Raw genomic sequence first — 21,225 nt, 5'->3', positions numbered from 1 at the left:
ATTTTCAGACATCTTCTTGCTCCTGCTCCCAAACCTTGGTAAGATTTCTTGTATTATTGTTGCCTTTTCTACCTGAATGTCACCCTGTGTGTCCCTTATTACCCAACCACAAATTTGCTTTACTACTCAAGATATTCTCTCACATGTATGTATAAAGGCACAATACTGGCTTGCAGAAACGAGACACACATGCTAAGTTTTCATTAAATCAGGATTGTATTAATATGTTTGCTAACATTGAAGAAAAAAACCTTCCTCAAAAAGTAGTAAATATTTATGAGTATTTATCTACTATATATCTACTGAAAAGATAACACAATGAAATTATTTACAGACTAATCGATTGTTGAATGATACCACAGTTTTAAAGTTAGTTACGTGGTTCACATTTCACCCTCAAAGAGATGAAATATAATCCTTTAAGAAAGACTTATATAATTGGGATTATACTTTTCTTTAGTTTCTACTACCACTGCTAAATCAACTTTGAATAAGGCAACAAGGTCATTTTTTTATATTAATTAGATATTAAAATAATAGATAATTGAACAACGAAACTAACGTTAAATTGAACAACTTGAGGTCTTCAATCGGAAACATTTTCCCTCCATATTATCCCCGTTATTTCTTCATCTAAATGTGATATAATATATTTTCAAAGCAGAAATGTCTGAAATAATATACACTTCGTACAAAGCATGACAAACTGGGACTCTAGCTGTATACTTCAATACTGTATCTTTGTACACTAATAGAGAATATTCGAATAGTTCAGTTAGATTAAAGTATATGGACAAAATCACTCTTATTGTGTTTTATAAAACTCATTTCGAGACAGCCGTCACTATACATGTACACATACAGCAATGAGTGACGGATACTAAATTCTAGTAGTTTCAGTTTGTAAAGATGCAACGTAATCTTTTGCGATATTTAGAGAGAAGCGGAATTCAGATCGCCGTGTAAGAAAGAAGAGAAAATTGAGAGATTAGAACGGGTTGGGGGTGGGTGGGGGGTGGGGGTATGAGGGTCCTGATATGCGAGCATTGTTTTCATGAATCTTATTCAGCCCGTCCAATGATTTGTTTTATATTGAAACACTCGTACAACTTCCATATCAGTGAGATTATCAGTGAGATAGTATTACAAATATTGTAAAGATACATATAAAAGGTTTATTTTTTGAAATGTTTGTTACGTATATATCAATCATTTGAGACATATACCGTTTTATAATTTTTAAGGGTTGTGAAAGTATGAAGCTCTAGATAGGACATGGTTAAAAAAAAAGTAGAACGTACGTAAGTAGTAATAATACGTACGTACGCAATAATTATCAGTGAGATTAAAGGTGAGATACTATTGCAATTTTGTTGTAACAGACCATTTAACTGACCCTGTATCTTACTGTACCAGCTCCCTGGTTTTAAATCGACACGGACATTGATATGTTTTTAGTTTTTTTGGGGGGTGTGAGACGTAGGTCTTCCATGCCTGATTTTAGCACTAATAGATATATTACTCTACATTTTTGGTCTTGATAAAGTAATAGGCCAATCAAATTAAATTTAACTATTTCTATGGTATTTTGCAAGTAGTCAAATGCACAGAATGGTGATGGGGTACACTTGGAATTTAGTAATAGGAACAGATGTATGGGAAATTTGACTCAACAATAATGTATGTTAACTTAGTTTCTATACTTTCGTAGTGTTCAACTTAATAAAATTAAATAAAGCTTCATGTTACGTAATAGGTTATATCTTTGACCAATCCACATAATGTTTAAATATAACTGGATAGCCCTGTAACTAATTAAGATATGTAGTTATTTGTTACAACCAATGACTGCTGCTTACTAGTGAGTTATTTATCGTTTTATCAAATTCAGACAATAGTGTGTCCCATAAATCAATTGTCATGTTTTAATTGTTTGTTTCCATTCCATTAAAATCCATGTTTACTATCATCTAACTTGGTGTGATTTTGGTGAAATAAAGTAACATTTTGTTTTCAAGGTCCTTATCTTTCCTTTTACGGCCAAGTTTGTTACCAGCAGTTTGTAGAAGAAACAACACAAATATATCCATTATGATATTCGTCCTTTGGAATTAAATCTTGCTAATAAATTAACTGTATTCCTTAACATTCTTCAGGATCACTTGCTTAAATTATTATTTATCCATATTAGTCTATAAGTGACTGACATAAGTCTACGGGTCCAGCAGGCTTAGATATAATGAAAGGACGGGTCTGGTTTTTATTTGAAACCAATAAACTCTAGTATATTCTTCTGAATGGTAATGCTTGCCATGATCTTTGTCATTTGTATATGACATTGCAAGTGTTCTGATCTAATAATCGTTCTTGTTTTTCATTTTTTTTTTTAGAGGGAGGGAAGGAGGGGGTAGTGATGATTGCATTCGTGTTAAATGGGAATAAATTAGAAATGAGAAAGAAACTCTGTAGTAGTATGTGCAGCTCTACTAACCCGCTTTGTTGTTTTGTTGTACGGTTACCATGGTAACCAAAACATATGCAATCACTGGATAAAATATGAATATAAGACACATATTCGTATTAAATACCTCATGTTTTGAACAGACACAAACATACATACATTAGACGATATTTAAGGATCCGTGGTTGGGAACAGGTTGGAGTGTAGTTTTTCCAACTACGGTATAGTCGGTAACTGGTAATCTGATTTAAATATTCATAATTTGTCATCGGCTTATAGATTTTAACTATCTTCAATTGTTAAGTATATTATGTTGCCACACCTGGGCCTTCCAGCCTTATTCACTGCCTATCATAGTGTCTAGGATTTGGTGGAGAGTTGAGGGCGCCAAATAACACAGGAGCAACTAACGTAAACTTTTGTATTACGTTATTTCAAACGTAGAAACAAACTGATAAAATTCTGGATGTGAACAGAAAAACATATCTTTAAAATATATTTTTGTAATAACATTCTATAAGTAAATCCTGAGCATTAGTATGATAATAAGCAACCGAGCATATCATTTCAACATTTAGCAGAATACTAGTAGCGTGTATGATCTTGAAACAAAATAATTGAACGAGGCTGCTTAATGTTTCCAACATACCACTATACATCCTCGTGAAACATTGGTATTAATCTTCTGAAACAAACTTAGCAGTAGTTAACATGAATGACATTAACAAATATCTTAATCAAATATTTTCTTCACCTAAAGGAATGTACTGAATATATCCCACTTTAACTTCACTGTCTCGATCGGTTCATTAAATATGAAACCGTAGAATGTTGTCAACCATGTTGCACCGTTCTTGTTTATGATCTTTTAATGTCGCGGCAAATGTTCATCATGACACATACAACAGTCGTAAGAACAGTCCGTTTAGCCGACCCTGCAGGTAACTGTAGCTGTCCTTGCATATTTGTTAAAAATCTTACTTTAATCTTCCCTGGTGGACTGAAGTAACATTATGTTTCATGTCCTTCTCATTCCTTTCACAGTCAGGTTTACATACCAGCAGATTTTGGCAATAACAGCACAAAATACAGAAATTGTAAAAGTCCACTTTTGCTACTCTTTCTTCTAAGTTCCATCTTACTCAATTGTTAACTCAAATTTATCAAGATAAATGTTCCTGCGACGGTTCCACGTACACTAATGTGTATAGGACATTAAATACCTGTAGTATAGGTCAGAAAAGAGGACGAACTGGTAATGTAACGGATGGTGACCGATGCAAAGCTGCGCGATGTAACTTTGTTCTTTGCATGGTTTTAAAAACATATCAGAAACTGGTTTCATTACCTATCATTTGTGTTTGGGGTGCATATATAAACAAAATTGCTTGTTAACATCAGACTCATCGATTTCCAGAGTACAAATGCTGGACATTTTGGCAATGAATATAAATGAAGGAAGAGGTGAAACGTTTATTGATAAAATGAAAGAAAATTGAAGGCTATTTGTAAATAGTGGAAATATTATATATTATAAGAATGGTTTAAAATATTTACATTATTTCTTGTTTTGAATAACTACTGTGTATACATAAGGTTCTTGAAGGAGCCTGGGCCAGACAGCGGAAGGGGCGGTGTGTTCAAAGTAACTGGTTACGTGGTTGACTTTTGTAAACAAATACCACCTGATAAAATAACTATTGTATCTTCATAATTATATTTACGCGCTGACGATACTATAATGCAACATCCTGGCCCTGTATCCTCACCCCTGGTTCCTATTGTTATTTGTACTCTTTCCATCAGAACTAGTATGTATGTATCTTATAGTATAAGAAACACTCAGATGAAGTTGAGTCAATTTTTCCTGATTCCGAGCCGAGTCCGAGACTACTTGGTCAAAGTATGGTACTCTCGAGATCGAACAGAGTTCTATATATATGAGCAACCCAAACCAAGTCCGAGTCCAGTCAGTACAGAGATAATGCAATACAGAACTCACACAATTTCTGTGGTCTGCTCTGAGAAATATACAGAGCGTTATGGTTACAATAACAAACTGCTAATTTCCAAATTAACAAACCGTGAACCCTTCCTGATCTAAATTTGCCTAAGATGGAACAAAAAGTGTGGCAAAGTTTGAATAGCCTAATATGAAATAACATACGTTGACCGTTTTACAATGCGTTTTCCTGTTGATATATGTATAATGTTATGGGTTGAATAGTTTATGTAGTGTATAATGTATATGTATGTTTTATTGAAAAAATAATTGTGTACTGCGTTTCCACTGCAATGTTTCTATTGACTAATGGATCAAAGCAAGGATAGAAGTATTTATTCATGAAATAATTATTTACAAACTTCAAATATCAATACGCACGTGACATGGCAAATATGGAAGAAATAAACTATTGAAGTGTTTATATAATTCCAAGATATTTCATTAAAGATCTATCAACAACAGATCTACACAGATCTCTTATCTATTTAAACTATCGTTATCTTTCCTTGTTAATGTTCTTCGAGATTTTATCTTTCAACTGCATCTCCCAAACTTTCATGGGTATCATTCAAGGATTGCCTACGGTATACGATAGCAACAGATCATATAAGATGGGGTGGGGTGGGAGGGGGGGGGGGTAGAGAGAGTAACCAAAATACTGCTTCATGGTATTTTCCAGATTATACATTGCTTGTACATTCCATCGATTCAAACACGAGGATCGTATAATTAATTTTATCTTTAAATACTGCCCTCTTTTCCTTCTCGTCATCCTCTCGCCCATTGTATCAATCTGATCATCTCAGTGAGAAGTTCATCATTATGACGTCACTCAGTATTTAATGGCGTCACTCAGTGTTTGATAACGGGATTAAAACTAATGTTGTCTACCCTATAAAGCTGATGTGTGTATTCATATTATTAAGTCCGTGCATCTTACAGTGACGAGTCTGTCTCCTATATTGACTTTAGTGTGCTCAAAACAGATGTACGTTTACCTGCCAGGAATAGTTTACTGCGATATTTGTGAGCATATATCACTTTTACTTATACATTATTTGCTTTGCCTTATCATATATTGTCCTGAATCATATGTCAAAATCTCATGATAATAAACTTTCTCTTCCTTTCAGGCCTGTAAAACCAATGGTAATCTACCAGAAGAGGTAAGGGAGACATAGATTCATGTTCCTTTTAATAAGTAACAGGCAGGAAGTGTCAATTACTTTGGAAAAAAGAAATAAGACCAAAGACTGTTACACGTTGAATATTTTTATGCAGAAAAGATTTATAATTGATGTGTATCGAACAGGGATTTTTTATCACGTAATGCTGATAGCACTGTTCTCAATGTCAAGTTTAGATACTGCCTAAGTAATCTTCCTTCCGCACACAAAGAAACGGATAGACTTTGAAATACTACAAGGTTTAGGTAGATTGTCTAAAAATGTCTAAAACTAGACAATGTTACCCAAAGTTGGATGAACATTTAAGCTAGCCCATCCCTCTGCATGGACGTCTTTGGTCCACCAACTTTCTTTGGCCGAGTTTTAGAAGTCACTCATCGTTTAATAGTTGTAATACATCTTGATATATTGCTTATATAGACATCTTAGATATAACTGTAAGGTGTAACCACGGCGATGCAGGAACAATATTGATTAATTACCTAGACTTGTAGCTATTTTCATGTTTATGGATAAGGAAGCAAATTACTATTGGATGTCGAACATTACACCGTCAAAAACGTTTAAAATATTGTCATATACAACTGCCATTTTCACCCTTCAATGTCCGGATTGCTGTCGTTATTAATTGAGAATCGCTATACTGCTACTGCACAGAGAAACTAACCACACAGTAAGAAATATAAAGTAGGGATTCGTGTTTTACGAGACATTCATTCATTTCTTTAAGAATAGAGATATGATAATATAAATACACAAACCTTTTATCGTTTTCCTTATTTCTGCAACTCATATGGGGACAGTTAGATTCATGTCCATTTTAAAATCAAAGTAATAGGGCGAAAATGAGCAGTTAAAACAACTATATTTGTCAAATAATTTGGAACACGTGACACCAAACGTGATTCAGTTTTGTATTTTCAACAATGTGCGACAGTTTCAACTATATTGATATCTCGTTTCAAGCAAAAGTACGTCAAACTTCTCATTATTCCATCTCTTTACCCCATTTTAGCTACCTGCCTATTTATGACAATGTGAAATCTCCGTCCTTCTCTCATGGATTTATACAACATACATATCAGCATAATTTAAAGTTTAGTTCGGGGTAGGCACTGTCACTAGCCTGCTAGATGACTTTACTTTTCTGGTCACATAATTGATTGTTAACCGGAAGTAACCAGTGATGTGATAATCCTTTTTTTTAAATTTATATCCAGCAACAACAAAAGTAACTACCATGAGTTTCAAAATTCTAACAAATTAACAATAAGGAGGCCCTGTTTATATCTAACATTCCCATCAATTTGAGATTACTTTACCGTGCGTTAAATATGCTCGACGTCATTGAAGAAGTTTGCGCATGTCTGCAACTTTACTCATTTGGTTATTTGTATTTGGAGGAAACGGAAAATCGCAATACATGAATTTGGTCCAATCTTTTAATTGTTAGTAACTATATCATGTTGTGAGTGCGTTATACATGAGTGTCCAATGCTCCTAATAAATATTTGAGTCGTTTTGTTTTCAGTATTTTCGATGTACGTGGAGGACTAGCTAAGGGATATAGCGCACTGTAATAAGGAGGACCTTTGTTTTATTAAGTTATGTATGATTATTTGTTTCTCTTTCTTGCAGGGTTACATAGCCTAGAGTTCATCAGAAGATGATACGGATGAAAAAGTAAGATTGTCGAATATTTCATTTTCAGTTTGTCTCAAACTAAGTTATATTCCATAAGTAAACAACAGCTCATCTTCGTGAGACAGCCTTACAGTTAGTCATATACAACATGAATATGGAGGTCATCAATGGATGGCAGTTGACAACAAAGCTCGTCAAATCTTCAAGATCAACGTAAATAAAATATACATATATAAGTGGAATTGTCTGAGAGTTCGTGTTAACTGCTGATAATTTACTATCAAACTTTGAAAATTACATGTTGTGTACATTACATGTTTATAACCACATGTCCGCCTACGTCTGTTGAGTAAATGGAATGTTATACCACGGATCGCTTGCCTCTTGAATTGCAAACAAGCTGGTGTTTGTATATTGCTTATAATATCGAGCTAAGAATGACTTCAAAGTGAACTAATATGAACAATAATAGTTTTAATAGTTTTAATGATCTTATCATGGATCTTAAGCTATTCATCCTGAGTAACTACTCATGTACTTTGGCAATTATTCTTAACAGTAAATTCAGTAATTGACTGATAGCAAAACTAATGGTGTTATATTTCATAATTATATTTAGAGAGAACCTAGTAGATAAAGGGAGCTAATTTATGCATGATAACACTAATGTCATGATGGTCTAGCGATAGATCGTAATGATGACTAATCGTATCAAATTATTTGCTGCTTGTGTCTGTCTGGACCGTATCCAGCTAATGTAGTTATGACGCCTTAATATGACTTAATAGAACAAAAAGCTAGAATTGATACATTAAAATGAAGAGGCTAAAATAATGTGTTTTCCTGTAAACATTCGACTAATCTGATTCTACTTTATTGTATAATAGACAGTGCGAGCATAGTAATAATAAATCACTAGTATTATGTTGCCGCTATATGGAAGAGTATTTGAGTAGGTAAGATTAAGTGTGAGAATGAATTAAATGGTGACATTAGGCAGAAGTATTGTGTAATTTGTTATAGTTAAATAAAACAAATTGGGTTTTAGTTCTCCTCCCATAGCTAATCATGTTTTCAGTAAATTCACCTTATAATAAGTTAAATTTCTAGAATATTCCCTATGATGCTAAATTCATGATGACTCCTCTGTGCAGTCCTAAATGTTACTGTTACTTTTAATTTGATATGAACAACATAACACCGCTGAGTGGCTTCCAGTCTATGTAGCAGGTGGTGCCTGTTATTATGTAGCATGGATTTCCGTTTGTATGTGTAGCAGGTGATGCCTGTTATTATGTGTAGCATGGATCTCCTTCAGTCTATGTAGCAGGTGATGCCTGTTAGTATGTGTTGCAGGGATCTCCGTTAGTATGTGTAGCAGGTGATGCCTGTTACTATGTGTAGCATGGATCTCATTCAGTCTATGTAGCAGGTGATGCCTGTTATTATGTGTAGCATAGATCTCCGTTAGTATGTGTAGCAGGTGATGCCTGTTATTATGTGTTGCAGGGATCTCCGTTAGTATGTGTAGCAGGTGATATATGTTGTTTTGTGTCAACCCTTCATTAACTGCAACAGTTTGTCGAGGTGACAACACTTTGAACAGTAATAATTTGTTTCTTTCTAGGTTACATATTTGAACTAGAGTTATCTCCACGAGGAACAGCAGACCGTCTAACGTGTACTCTCCAGAGAGAGGGAGACAGAGAGGTGGAGAGACAGTTAGACAAAGAAAGGGAGAGAGGGGAGGGGGTGGAAAGACAGAGAGAGCAGATAGACTGACATTCTTCTCAGTAATGTCTCTGGAGATTCCATAGCAGACTGTTTTATTTAGTTAACCAATCAATAGTCTAAGCCATGTTGGCCCGATGACCTCCTCCAAGATTCTACACATTATGAGGTTCACAATACTTAATAATATTAATCCAACGTCTGCCATCTTCAATCAGGTGGTTTGCAGAACGACCGGGCCATTTGGTTAAGTTGTCGATCTAACGCGTATGAGAACAACCAACGTCCCCCAATCTTTGTGTTCAACTCATCATTTATCATTGGTAAACCGTGTTTTACTTTCTGATTACTTATCATATTTTAGAAGTAGATATTAATTATCAACGATGCTTGTCTTTTCGTTTCAAATAACATTAAAATAAATCTTGAGAGGACCTTGCCTTCCATTTCTGCTGAACTCATTATTTGTTGTAGACACGTGACGTATAGAACGCATTAACTGCTACTTCTTCATCTAGCGATTGTTCAATCACGTGACATATGGAACGGATTTACTGCTGTTATATAGACAGAGAATGTGTAATCATGTTCTTTAACATAAATATTAAATGTCATTGCGTAATATCATAGTGAATGTAGGTCATGATCAAGTTATGAATTTGCAATGATTAACTAAAGCTAAATAATATATCGAATGTGTCATTCCTTGTTATATTAGACGGATCAACTACTGATACATACTATAATGAATGTATAATTCCTTGTTACATTAAACGGATCAACTACTGATATATAATATAGTGAATGTATAATTCATTGTTACATTAAATGGATTAACAAGTGATAAATAAAGTAGTGAATGTGTAATTGTTCTCGCATGCTGCACTAAACGGACTATCAGATGTCACATTGTAATGTAATTTATGATATTTTTGCTGCATTTTCTCAGAATATACTACGCAGTAAGAGTTCAACTGATGTAATGTCATGGTAATTCCATATTGATGTTACGTAATGGTTTTACCAGACTGATGTTTCGTAATGGTAATACCATACTGATATTACATAATGGTAATAACATACTGATGTTACGTAATGGTAATACCATACTGATGTTACTTAATGGTAATACCATACTGACGTTACGTAATGGTACAACCTTACTGATGTTACTTAATGGTAATACCATACTGATGTTACTTAATGGTACAACCATACTGATGTTACTTAATTGTAATACAATACTGATGTTACGTAATGGTAACACCAAATAGTTCTGAAATCAGAGGCAATGAGTGTTATTCTTGTCTCAGTTCTTTAATGTTTCTGTTTTTTTAAATGAATGTATAGTCAATCGTTAAACCACTCTTTACGGTACCACCAGATAATAGAAATGCCGAGTTGACCTAAGATTCTGGAAATTACAAGTTGACCAAAAATACACAAATTTGTGGTCAAAATAAAATGTACGTGACAATTTTGTTTTAAATTTGAATATGTATTAATATTATTAATTATTCATTATGATATCTTTACTCATTCAACAACTATTATCAGTTCATATTTTGCTTTTTTTTCAGTCTTGTTAGGCTATGTCGAGATGCTTTACCTTTCTTCTATGTCGTTCATTTCCGATTTTATGTGAAAACACTAGATATAATATAGGTAGGGGATGTAATCCTGTCCGAGATGGACAGAATGCAGCCCCTGCAGGTAGGAAAAAATGTAGGAGGAACCATTAAAATATATGAAAGTGGATAGAATACGGTAGGCATAAAGACAGACAGATACCTTCAACATTTGGAAGCAGAAAAATATCAAGAAACAAAACAGAGAAAGACGGCGGAGAGCTTGACCTCAAGACTTGGTATCACCCTCCCCGGGAGAATCAACCTAAATTAGAGACCACCCGGTGACTGTGCTGTACCTTTCGGACACAAGCACTCTGTCCACCGAATTCCTAATCCTACCCATCACCAGAGCCAAGGCCTCCTCCCAGCTAATAAAGTCATTCTTAATTGAACATCCCAATCGATTAATCCCACCTAACTTACTTCAAGTTAGGAAACCCATTTGTCATATTTTTATGTAACATTTTCAACGTTCAAGACGGATCAGAATAATCACTTTGGAATTCGTGAACCTTAGGGTGGGAGTGAGGATTAACGTTGTTTGTCTTTTACAGAGAAAATTGTATATCTTTTACAGAGAATAACCAATTGTGAAGCTGGTTGTGTAATCTACCAATGTAAGATCTCAGTCAAATCATTTAACCTTCAATGCTTACTTTTGTATTTCGACATTTACATGAAACTTATACGTATAGTTTTATTAACTTCGTAATCGTTAAAAAAAATAGTTTTTTTTACTGTTTGCGTTTTTTCATAAAGATATCTTATAGATAATACATCAAATGTGTTGGCGACACTATGATATATATCATAGATCAGCAGATTGCATGTTACACTAAAATTGATCTGTTCTATCGAACTTGTCCTTCTGAAGAAAAATAAAATGGAGGACGTTTTGGTGTATATCGAACTTCAAGACATTTCCAGTTAACATGAAGTCATTTACTTTGTATTTTTTCCCTATTTAGCTTAAATATTTCCTGTTACCGTTTGTTGTTACTAGTAATGACAGTTTATTCAACATTTACATTCACTTACAGCTACCAGTTTTATTTTCAATTTTTTAATTGTTTTTATTTGTTTTTGTAGGGGTGGGGGTGCTTTGCGCTTTTTTTTGCTTTTGCTTTTTCCTTTGTTTATTTTCCACTGTTCTTTCTGTAATCTATGGATTTTAAAGCCTACTGTAAACATAATATGTGGTATGGTTTACGATGACGTGTATATTACGTAATATAATATTAATATTTTGTACTTTTCTACTACAGTTAATTTAAAGATAATGATTGGCTTTCTATTGTACTCTCCTTTATCTTATTACTACGCGAGCTAGACTTTTATATTCATGTATACTTTACATATGTATCATCCCTTAAGTTCCAATACAGCCGATAAAAGACAATCAAGTGACGAGTCTGTTACGTCATTCAATCATAATTCGAACAAGATAATGACAATATGAACATTTAGTGTACTGAAGCTTGAAATCAATGATCGTACTTGTATATATCGTAGGTCTTGTAGTTTAGTCATGGCTGATACCAATAGTAGTTCAAAAATTCACTCGAAATATTTGATCATAGGTTTTATGATCGCAAATTATTTCAGAATATTTTACACACTGTTGTTACGATCAACTCGATCAAGGCCAGAATACACCTCCCCTTGGGTTCACAACTCAAATGACTAAACAGCACACTGTAAAATTTAACTTTAAATATAACAATAAGTATTTATTTAATTGTGTGTTCAAGGTAGTTAAAATCAAACAAAGATCATTTATCAATATCTAAGCAGTTTACACTAAAACAGATTTAATAAGTTATACTATAATTTACTCACGACCTGGTGTGTGCCGCGACGCGAGCGCAGTGACAAAAAGTCCTGGCGAATATTCCAGCGAAACTTGTAGACGGACGAATGTCCAATATTGAAGAAATCCAGCTCCCAGCTTGATGACTTCCACTTCGGAGGTCGACTACTAATGTATGTCCAAGTTGTGCTTGCAGCTTGTTTATCCTTGGATTCCTGTCCTTGGGTAACTCAGAGGCCACAATAAGTAGTGCTGACTGGCACAGAACCGAAGACGGCTACACAACGATGGGCGACTTCGAAGCCGGTAAACTTGTAGCAAATCCACTAATGAAAAGACAGCTACAACTTTACTGTCAAACTAAGTGAGTATTTACTCACACTGGAATTGTAGGATTCACTTGAGCGAGAGGTTATTAAACCCCTGGAGCCAAGATGGTTAAAAACTCTTGATCTCAAATTATCAGGTGCTTATATAGCATTTTCACAAGTCCAGAAAGATCTTGCAATGTCCATCCATTCTAGAAGCATCTTACAGTAGCTCCAGCTCAGTTCAACCAATCCAAAAGGTCACTTCACCTTTCCAGGAAATCCTCACCTAGTGTTCTAAAAATAGCACAGGGGATGTCCCCTTGGCAGCACTCCAATGTTCTAGCATGTTCCAATGTGTACCTTGTTGAGATGTTCTAAATTGTTCTCAAATGTTCTAACTCTTCTAGAAGCTTCTCAACTTTTCCAAATATTCTGCACACACCAGATATGCACACACACCAGGCAGTTCTATACTATGATTCTTAGATTAATTTATAATATTCTATGATATTGATTTATAATACAACTAATTGTTGCAAAAATCATACAAATTATTGAGATTACTTAGGAGCCTGTAACACTGTAAGAACATGAAAATATCGTTATTTTGTTGTAACCACGTCTTTGCAGTTTCTAATGTTTGGCTTTAATTGTCCAAGCTTTAAGACTCTTGCAAGCAAACAAACAGGTCCTTTCATGTTATCCCCTCTTTGTGCATATATTATTGTACCCATTTCTGGGGTTATCTTCCAATAGAAAATTGCTAAGAAAGGACAATTTAAAATTAACTCTAAATCGACTTTCATGAATAGCTGTTTTAATTTGTATATATTATATCCGATATAACACATTGTTTATATATGTTTCCGTAATTGCCATTTTTCTATTGTTCTTTCTTTATTCCCTTTTCGTTCTTTTGTCTTTTCGTTTTCTAGCTTTCTTTTACCGTTTTTACCATTCACGTGATTAAACAAAGGTAATGAGAGATCTGTTTGTATAATAAACATAGGTAATGTGACAGAATATAGTTAATTAGCCATACAGTTCGTATTCGATGCGCTGTTCCACGTGATTAACTTGGAAAAGTCAATGTTTCCGTAATCCTACTAGAGAGTATTAACACGGACCTTATGTTTTCGTTTCAAAACACCTAACATTGTACCTGTCATACAGTACAACATGTCCTCGTTTGTCAAAAAATAAATGAACCCATATTTAGTTTGTTGCAGTCTGGTATCCATTTTATAACTTAATTGTACCAAATTCATATGTAACTTGCGACTACAAAAACCATAGAGATAAGTTTGATTTGAAAATGTTTACTCTAATTTGTTATTGTGTATGAATTGTATGAAGGTTTGGAAAACCAAGATGTAGACTTACTGTGTCAGTAAAGCACGACATCATCAGAATAAAAATTGCTTATTGTTTTCGAGGTTCAAACTTTCAGAAATTTGTCGAGTTGTCGCTTTGCAATAAACTTGACAACACATCAAACATATGACTCTATGGAGTTGATAAGTTGAGCTAACCTGTAAAATCTTGATTAAAGAAATGTCAGAACTACGTTGATTTAGTCTTACTCACAAGACACCTTGACAAAGAATACCAAATTGTTTGAATGTCGTGTTATATACTAAAGCAGTAAGTCTATATCTTGTTTATCCCTTCAGAACCGCCGTGAAATCGCGATATCGACTAAAATAAAATAAAAAGATCAAAGATTCTGTGGTCCGTTTCATTTCTTCGTCTGCTTACTAAATTCTACTGCAGTGTTAATGTTAGCACATGTATACTAACTTGAAGATGTAATCTAAAATATTTGTAATGACAACCAAAATATTTTTTTTACCAAGCTTGGAGTTATTCTTGAAGGTTCTGTTAAGTCTATACACAAATGTCAATGTCTTTGTAGCCGAGTGTCTTCAATCTGGTTAAGTGGAGCAGGCTCCTGCGATTATTTCCTAAGCTTTATCCTCGGTAATTGTTTTATGAAAGTATAGATCGTTGATTTGAGGATGCACACCATTTGTATCGTGTGGCCCTATAAACTCACTTTCATGAACACTCCGGATTGTTTGGCGTTCCATGTAAATGCAGCACACATGAATATGTGATGTAACAATTTAGATGGTTGAGGTCATCTTCAAACTGTAACCAGATGAATTTGTTATCTTGATTTGGAGGTTAATTAGGACCAGAGCGAATGGACGATGTGTTACAGTTTCGACATTTCAATGTACAATCAACCTAGCTTATTTTGTAAACATATCCCGGTAAACTTGTTTCGAATAACAACCTTTCAAGAAATGGACCCAGCTTAATTAAATATTGTTCCCCTCTTGCATTCAAATGACCTATGATAGAGGTTTTTGTTTGTAAACCTGTTTGGTGCAGGTCTACAGTAAAAGATATATATCGTCTCGTTAACAGCATCCCAAGCAAGAGATGTATGGTAGATTGATACAAAGTTCAATGATGGGGTTATGATTCTTCATCAATACACTTTTTTAGTGTTTGAGTGTTTAAATAGTGATAATAATCGGTTATAATAATTAGGTGTAATCATAATAAAGTCTAATAATAGTAAAGTGTTTAACAACTGATAATAATCATTAAATTAAGAAACAAATAAAACAGAACACACATCAAATTTCACAAAACGTAAGCTTTTACTCCATTTGTACGATGAGGAGTATAGTTAGTTTTGTTCGAGAACATTTGACTGTAATGATTCACCAATTGATGGTGAATGGTTTGTTTTTCTGCTCCAGCTGCCAGATGTGCTTTGTGAGTTCCGTTGCGTTTTGTTGTTGTTGTTTTTTTTTTGTGGTTGAATGACATCTTGTGGTTGCCATATCTAAGCTTGAAAGGGGTTTCTGTTAGACCTATGTAAATCTTGCAGTTGTCGGTGGTTTTCACTTCGGCCTTGTATATGATGTTTGATGCCTGGCAGTTTCCATTTAGTGGGCAAGTGTCTTTTTGTCGGCAGTTGCAAGCTTCATTTTCTTACGTTGTGTGAGTGATTGCTATGCGTTTGCTTATCATTAACATACACTTCCCGAAGACATCGAAACTACACAAGATATTCAACAGAAACACCGTGAAAGTCAGTTACAGCTGCCATAGGATATAGTGGTAATGTAGCCGTCCAACCCAATCGAAGCTGCCGCATTTTTCGAGTATTTAATTTAAAACCCAGGAATTACACTTAACAAAGAGAAATGACCCCCATGATAAGACATATTTTCTTCTATTAGAACATTCAATAAACAATACCTATATGTATAAATTGATCGAAGTGACAATTTTTGGAAAATGTTTGCATTCTGTAAATAGTTTTATGGCGGGAATTTTTATTTTAATTGCATTAACAAGAGCATTGTTCCCGTTTGATCGAACGACGAGGCTTCCTTTTTCGCTTTTTTGGTTGACTGGCCTGGAGAGCTTGGTCGGCTCTCTTTTTCGCTTCGATCTCATCCGCAAGACGACATGCCCTCTCCCATCTTATTTTGTACTCTGGTGTATCTTCCCTCTCCAGTATGGTCCTAATGAAGATGAGAAATACACATATACTTGCTATTAATAAGGAGGACAAAAAGGCACATACTCATTCGCAATCAGGTTCATACATTTCATAATAGAATCGTTCAACGGAATTCTGAAGGAATTTGATAAAGTGTGAAGTGATGCATTCAAAATTGGATATAATTAAATAAGTACAATGTACAGTAATGGTTTTTTACCACAGAATGAACTGATTATAGTCACGTTAAAGCTTTAGTTCTCAATTTAACTTACGTGTACTCGGGCATAGTCTTGTCAAAGGTTGATTTGTAACCAAAGTTAATCTCGTTAGTAGCAAACATTTCGTTGACTTCCCAGCCTTCAATCTGTTTGTGATATAAATTGAATACCGTATGTTTTTCAGGGATATCTTTGGGCATAAGGTTGGGTCCTGATATGTTTTAGTCAAAAAATCTTTATCGTCAGTCCGCTAAATCGTTAAAAATATCATTTGGCCGGAGATGTGCGGTCTCCTAATGGTCTCTGTATTAAACTACATAATCCAGTCACTTTGATCGATGAACCTTAGTCGTTTAGCAAGTCGTTTTCTCGGATTTTCAATGTGCTGTAGAAATACAACATATACTGAGGGCAAATACTCTTTTAAAAGTTTTACATCATTTCCAAATTAATTTTGTGCTTAAAGTTATCCTTTAAGAAATGACAGTCACCCAAGATTGAGCCTGCATGCGCACTGGCTTCTTATTTTGCTTATATGTAACTATATGTTTGCGTACCTGATCTAAATTTAGACCGTGGTCAGTTATGTCACTAAGCTCCTCCCACTTGACAAGGTATCGCGGTCTCATTGGTTCCAGGCATGGACGCTTGGCAAAGTCTTCATCGTACAGGAATGCGGCTGCATGTGACGACAAAATATATGCTATAACTAAGAATGGTCTCTGCAACTTATTATCATGGTGAGGTATACCTGAAGGATATAACTGAGTGTGGTATTTTACACCATAGGCAAAACCAACTTGTGCAGCCCTTCCCCCCCCCCCACCCTAAAAAAAAGGAAAACCCCTCGATATTCAAGAACAAATGTTTTGTAGAAACAATGAAAAAGACATGAAAAAATAAAAAAGCAGTTGACTTTGAACACCGGGGAATCCCCTGAATTAAAACCGTTTGAAAATAGTGGCGCCCTTCCTGAATCTATGTATCTCTGATCGGGCGAAACTTGTATGGTTCATCTTTACATTACCCTGCGCAGGGCTATATGTACCATACATTAGGCCAACATGTAATGCTTTAGGCCTAATCATAGCACCGACTTTAATTCCATTGTTTTAACAAGCCTAAATCTAATTTTTGGAACACCGTTAAAGTTAATTAACCAGTAATTAACACTTTGTTGGGACTGTAGTGATAATACGATTAAGTATATTGAAGACAACAAAATTATTAAATTTCTAAAAACGAATGTAACGCTTCGATAAAAGTTAACATGCCTAAAACTACGTGTCTAACACTATTCACCAGTACATGCCAGAGCCGTATGTAAACATAAGGATCTTTTACTTGCATACCACTAGCCCCTTTGTTAAACGAAAGTTTCCTTTGAACTATAATTAAAAGGTATATATACTAAGGAAGATGAAATTTCATGAACAAAAGAAACACATTTCCTTTAAATATGTTCCTCGCGAACAAGGTCATTTCCTTTTAAATTTTGCTAGCGAAATGTGGATAATTGCTAGCGGAGTCTCGTAAAGTAGCTGCCATTGGTCGGCTTACAGGTTATAAACGTGATCATTAGCCATAAACTCCCACCCAACATACACCTCAACCCCACGACTACCGATATTACCACTGTATTTCGACACATTTTTTATGTATTAGGTAACATTGTGTTTTACATGTATAAACACGATAATATTATAATTACCACGAATAACTGCTTCTTCGCGTTTCTCATTGTACAGGAAGGTTGCTGCATGTGAGTGAGGAAACATAAACATGACTATAATAATGGTCTTTCAGCCTATTGTCCCAGATAAACGTAAAATATTTACATGTGTTATACATGTACATGACAGTGGACACTATAATATTATAGTTACCGCAAATATCTGCTTCTTCGCGTTTCTCATCGTACAGGAAGGTTGCTGCATATGCGGGGGAAAAACATAACATGACTAAGAATGGTCTCTCAGCCTATTATCACAGTGAGATAAACGTATAATATTAACATGTGCTATACATTTACAAGACACTATAATATTATAGTTAACGCCAATATTTGCTTCTTCGCTTTTCTCATCGTACATGAAGGTTGCTGCATGTGAGGGAAAAAAACATAACATAACTAAGAATGATCTCTCAGCCTATTATCCCAGTGAGATCAACTTATGATATTTACATGTTTGATACATGCATACAAAACACGATAATATTATAGTTACCGTGAATATCTCCTTCTTCGCGTTTCTCATTGTACAGGAAGGTTTCTGCATATGAGGGGGGAAACATAACATGACTAAGAATGGTCCATAACCTATTATCACAGTGAGGCAAACGTATAATATTTACATGTTTGATACTTGTAAAACACACGATCAGATTATATTTACCAGGAATATCTGCGTCTTCGCGTTTCTCATCGTACAGGAGGGTTGCTGCATGTTAGGCCAAAAAAAACATAACATGACTAAGAATGGTCTTTCAGCCTATTATCACAGTGAGCTAAACGTATACTATTTACATATGTTATACATGTACAAGACGCGATCATATTATAGTTACCGTGGATATCTGCTTTTTCTTGTTTCTCATCGTATCCTTCTTGCTGTTTGCTCAGTTCAAGGGCGACAGTCGGTTGTTCTTTCCAGCTGACATTTTTTTTTCGAAATAAACCATAACAAATTAGAAGTATAGACGAGACGGTGCAATTGGTCATGTTGCAGAGAAATGCGAAAGATAATTAAAAAATTTAAATAATTACGACAGGACGTAGCCAGTCATATGTTAACATGTTTAATATCGGTACCGGCAGACTAGTCCAACCTGCGGCGATGGGACATTGAAACAGACCACCGCATCATCACGGGATCCCCGTACTGTCCAAACGACATGAACTAATTTATAATAGTTGCGTTAAACTCACGCATGCCTGCAAAATTTACAGAGAGAAGTTTATTGTGTTGGGGCAACCAACCAAGCATCGTCAAATTCGTAAGTATAGGTATACCTCAGAGTTTCGAGCAGATCTAACATGATATAATCAGTTTTTTTTTTTAACTTCTTATAGTATAAATAATACCATCATACTTACCGACTCCAGTTTGTTAATCTCGGAATGCTGAAGATAGCATATTCAACGATAACATAGAGCAAGGGCAAGGCTATGACTAATATATCATAAAGCAGTATCATGGTTTTAACTTTCTAGACTTCGAGATGAAGAAATACAACCAGGCCGCTGCATGTGACACTCTGAAGCGATCATCTTCTTTATCTGGATCTTTGTTTGTGTACAAAACTTATGGTTTCATCTGTGACGCAATACAGTCACATTAGCATATAGTGGAGTGCACGCGCATTTGTTCATACGTGTATGTTTTGGTTAACAGATATATGCTACTGCGTCGAATACCGCGTTGTAACACAATCACTGGATTTTGGTTCTAAGGTTGCGCACGAAGATAAAAATGTATCCATATTTCTCCTTGTAAATACTATGCTTGGAGAGTGCGCGTGATGCGCGATTTTTTCACGTGTGTATGTATGTTAACAGGGAATACCGCGTTGTGACCTTATCACATTGTATCGTGTTCTTCGCGGTTGCTTACAAAATAATTATTTATTCGTTACATAAATATTGCCTAGCGTTAGATGCATGCGTTCTGCAAAGTTGACATCCACGCTAGCTTTTGAGCAAACTCCCAGGTCGGTAGCGCCATAAATTAACATAGCCTATGTGCAGTAGTTCTTTACGGTGCGTCTAGTTCCGTACAGGGTGCGCTACAGACGATACATCGCGGAGTAGGTCCTACATTTAAATTGTAAGGGTAATCAATTTGATGAAGGAGGGGGAATCCGGTGGGGGAGGAGGGTTGGGGCATTCGAAACCATCGCCATCCCCATCGCCTTCTCCATCTTCATTATCATCTATCTATATTATCTTCTTCGAAACAGAATTGAGCTGTTAATAGAAAGTTAGCCGTATTCGTCAAGACGCTAAGAGATGATAAATAACATCTCACGTATCGACATATATACATATTCATCCAGAATGAAAGTAGGTTATCATCATATACGGCAGGCCATATCGATTAGTGATCTTATAAATAATAGTAAATATATGGCTTCCAAAAGGCCTGTGTATATTTGTTCTCGCATGAATATCATGCACTATGTAGCTATGGCATTAGAGAGAAAAGCCACGTTTAGGAACGAAATTGTGACTTCGTATATATGTTGTTGCCCATGTATATAGATAGCCCCAGATCGGACAGGCCTCACGATGAGGGTAAGGTGGACAAGGAGGGGATGAAGTCATGCATCTCAAGGTCCCTGGTGTGCTTTGGAAAATATGAAGGTACACGAAATATAATGAAAGGGACCGAAATCAAAGATGGATTGAGAATAGTGCGTTTTTTATTCATAACACACTTGAGGAAAACTTAAGGGTGTAATTCCAGATCCTGCCAGGGACATGGCTGTCAAAAGCACTCCGAGTCGGACCAGGTTTTATATCCGTCTTAGATACCCTGAGTATAGCACGCTGGCAATCCTTCTCTTGCTTAGATGCAATTTAGTATAATGTATGCTATCTTACATTGGTATTTATATATATACTTCAGTTATGTATGCTATCTTACATTGGTATTCATATAAATACTTCAGTTAGGTATAGTGAAACTATATGTACAC

General features: G+C 35.1%; 2 protein-coding genes across 3 annotated transcripts in view; one reads left to right on the top strand and one right to left on the bottom strand.

Annotated features, from left to right (window-relative positions):
- LOC139984541 (NLR family CARD domain-containing protein 4-like) overlaps positions 1-7,306 on the top strand; it is a 313,255-nt gene extending 305,949 nt beyond the window's left edge. The window contains exons 7-8 of the mRNA XM_071998473.1: positions 5,600-5,632; positions 7,292-7,306. Of these exons, the coding sequence (XP_071854574.1) occupies positions 5,600-5,632; positions 7,292-7,306 (48 nt within the window). The remainder of the gene's footprint in view (positions 1-5,599; positions 5,633-7,291) is intronic.
- A 5,056-nt stretch (positions 7,307-12,362) lies between these two features.
- LOC139985142 (uncharacterized) lies at positions 12,363-19,815 on the bottom strand. Of its 2 annotated transcripts, XM_071999389.1 has the most exons (6): positions 19,096-19,815; positions 18,756-18,800; positions 18,239-18,283; positions 17,085-17,206; positions 16,582-16,673; positions 12,363-16,328 (listed from the first exon to the last, which is right to left on the bottom strand). In XM_071999389.1, exons 1-6 carry the CDS (start codon positions 19,247-19,249, stop codon positions 16,151-16,153), a joined length of 636 nt encoding a protein of 211 aa, XP_071855490.1. In that variant the 5' UTR covers positions 19,250-19,815; the 3' UTR covers positions 12,363-16,150. The 2 variants fall into 2 exon arrangements, with proteins under 2 accessions (XP_071855490.1, XP_071855491.1); XM_071999390.1 differs by lacking the exon at positions 18,756-18,800.
- Between the last annotated feature and the right edge of the window lie 1,410 nt (positions 19,816-21,225).

The sequence above is a fragment of the Apostichopus japonicus genome, chromosome 17 (assembly GCF_037975245.1).
Source record: "Apostichopus japonicus isolate 1M-3 chromosome 17, ASM3797524v1, whole genome shotgun sequence".
NCBI classification, from domain to species: Eukaryota; Metazoa; Echinodermata; class Holothuroidea; order Aspidochirotida; family Stichopodidae; genus Apostichopus; species Apostichopus japonicus.
This window is presented reverse-complemented; position numbering and strand designations above follow the sequence as displayed.